Source organism: Entamoeba dispar, genomic scaffold (genome assembly GCF_000209125.1).
Source record: "Entamoeba dispar SAW760 scf_1105229464235 genomic scaffold, whole genome shotgun sequence".
In the NCBI taxonomy this organism is placed as follows: domain Eukaryota; phylum Evosea; order Mastigamoebida; family Endamoebidae; genus Entamoeba; species Entamoeba dispar.
The window spans coordinates 8,538-10,005 of record NW_001856091.1 but is presented as its reverse complement, the minus strand read 5'-3'; the positions used below and the strand labels follow the sequence as shown (position 1 = coordinate 10,005).

The 1,468-nt window shown below is 22.5% G+C and overlaps 1 protein-coding gene across 1 annotated transcript, besides 3 other annotated features; it reads left to right on the top strand.

Annotated features, from left to right (window-relative positions):
* Window positions 1-193: 193 nt before the first annotated feature.
* Window positions 194-271: a sequence feature (AT_rich).
* Window positions 272-329: 58 nt separating this feature from the next.
* Window positions 330-352: a sequence feature (AT_rich).
* A 263-nt stretch (window positions 353-615) lies between these two features.
* Window positions 616-734: a sequence feature (AT_rich).
* A 5-nt stretch (window positions 735-739) lies between these two features.
* Window positions 740-1,456, top strand: EDI_062170 (uncharacterized protein; the record flags this gene model as incomplete). Its single annotated transcript, XM_001741978.1, has 1 exon — window positions 740-1,456. One exon carries the CDS (start codon window positions 740-742, stop codon window positions 1,454-1,456), a length of 717 nt encoding a protein of 238 aa, XP_001742030.1.
* Window positions 1,457-1,468: the final 12 nt, after the last annotated feature.

The following is a 1,468-nucleotide window of genomic DNA, read 5'->3' as shown; positions in this document are numbered from 1 at the left end:
TTAGTTTTATATAAGACATATTTTTTATTAAAAGGAATTATTACAAATATGATAAAAAATAAGAATTGACTAGTGTATAAAATATTATAAGTATTTTGATATTCTTTTAGATTATAAAAATTCAATAAATGAGTTTTATGTATTGTCACATTAAGTTTTTTTTAATTATTTAATTCTTACATTCTATGTCTAGTATTAAATAATAATTATTAGCAATATTGTTATTATTAAATAATTTTTTTCTTTTAATTTGAAATATATTATAAATATTCTTGAAGATATAAAAACGATTTGAAACTTCTTTGATTGTATTTTAATCCACTTAATGGAAAATAAAATAATTATTTAATATGTAATCTTGTTTTTTTTTTCAAAAAAGAAGAATTAATTATTGCATTAATATAATTAGACACTCTAACCAAGGAGAGGTGTTTATTCTTGTTTATAAATAACAAATTTTCTTTGGTATATTAAATATTATAAAGTCCTGAAGAAAAATACATAACAGAATTTATTAAAAGATAATACACAAAAAGGTGTCTTCATTTCCAAACAAAGGTAGTTCTTTTGTTGATTAAAATAATGACTTTAATGAAATATTTCTGAAGGTAAATGATAAAAAGAAAAAAAAAAAAATAACAAAATTTTTTTCAGAATTTAATGACAAAAATTTTTTAATTTTTCTTAAAAAACAAAACAATAATTTTTATATAAAATTAAGAAAAATAAAAAATGTTAAATGGAAAATCTTCTGTATCGACCACCTCAAAGCAACTATTCAGAAATCACTGATCAGGATGATAAGACTGTAAGTGAACAAAATGCACTACAAAGAAATGTTAAAAAAACATTGTTTTATATTATTATAGCAACAATAGTATTTATTCCTATTTGTATTTCATTTCATATTGCAACTAGACCACATTCATATACATGCTCTGCCTCAAATAATAAATTGTTTACAAAATATATTGGACCTATGTCAATTGATAACACAAGTTTAATTTTACCAATGTATGGAATTATAACTTTAAAAGGAACCTTTGTTAATAAAAAAAGAATTCCTTTAAGTGTTAATGTCTTTTCTATAGGAGATGATGGAAAGAAAGTAGATAATGGAATTAAGTATGATATTTCTTCGATTCAAGTTCCAGAAAATGATTGTCAAGCTTCAGGAGTTTATTTTACTCAATTTGAAATTTGTAAAACACTTCGGTTTACTCTTGCGGCAAATAAAACAAATGCAAAGACAAGAAATGCTAAAGAAATCATTATTGATAAAGTGATGATTGAGATTGAGTCTCCACCTTCAATTGACCAGGACCAATGTACTTTAGGAATTGAATACATACTAATTGATAACACAAAAATTCAACTGAGTACCATCATTATCCTGATCCTAAAAGTCTTCTTGTATGGAATAGAAAATACTTATTTTATGCATTACATCAAATAGCTCTCAAGTCAA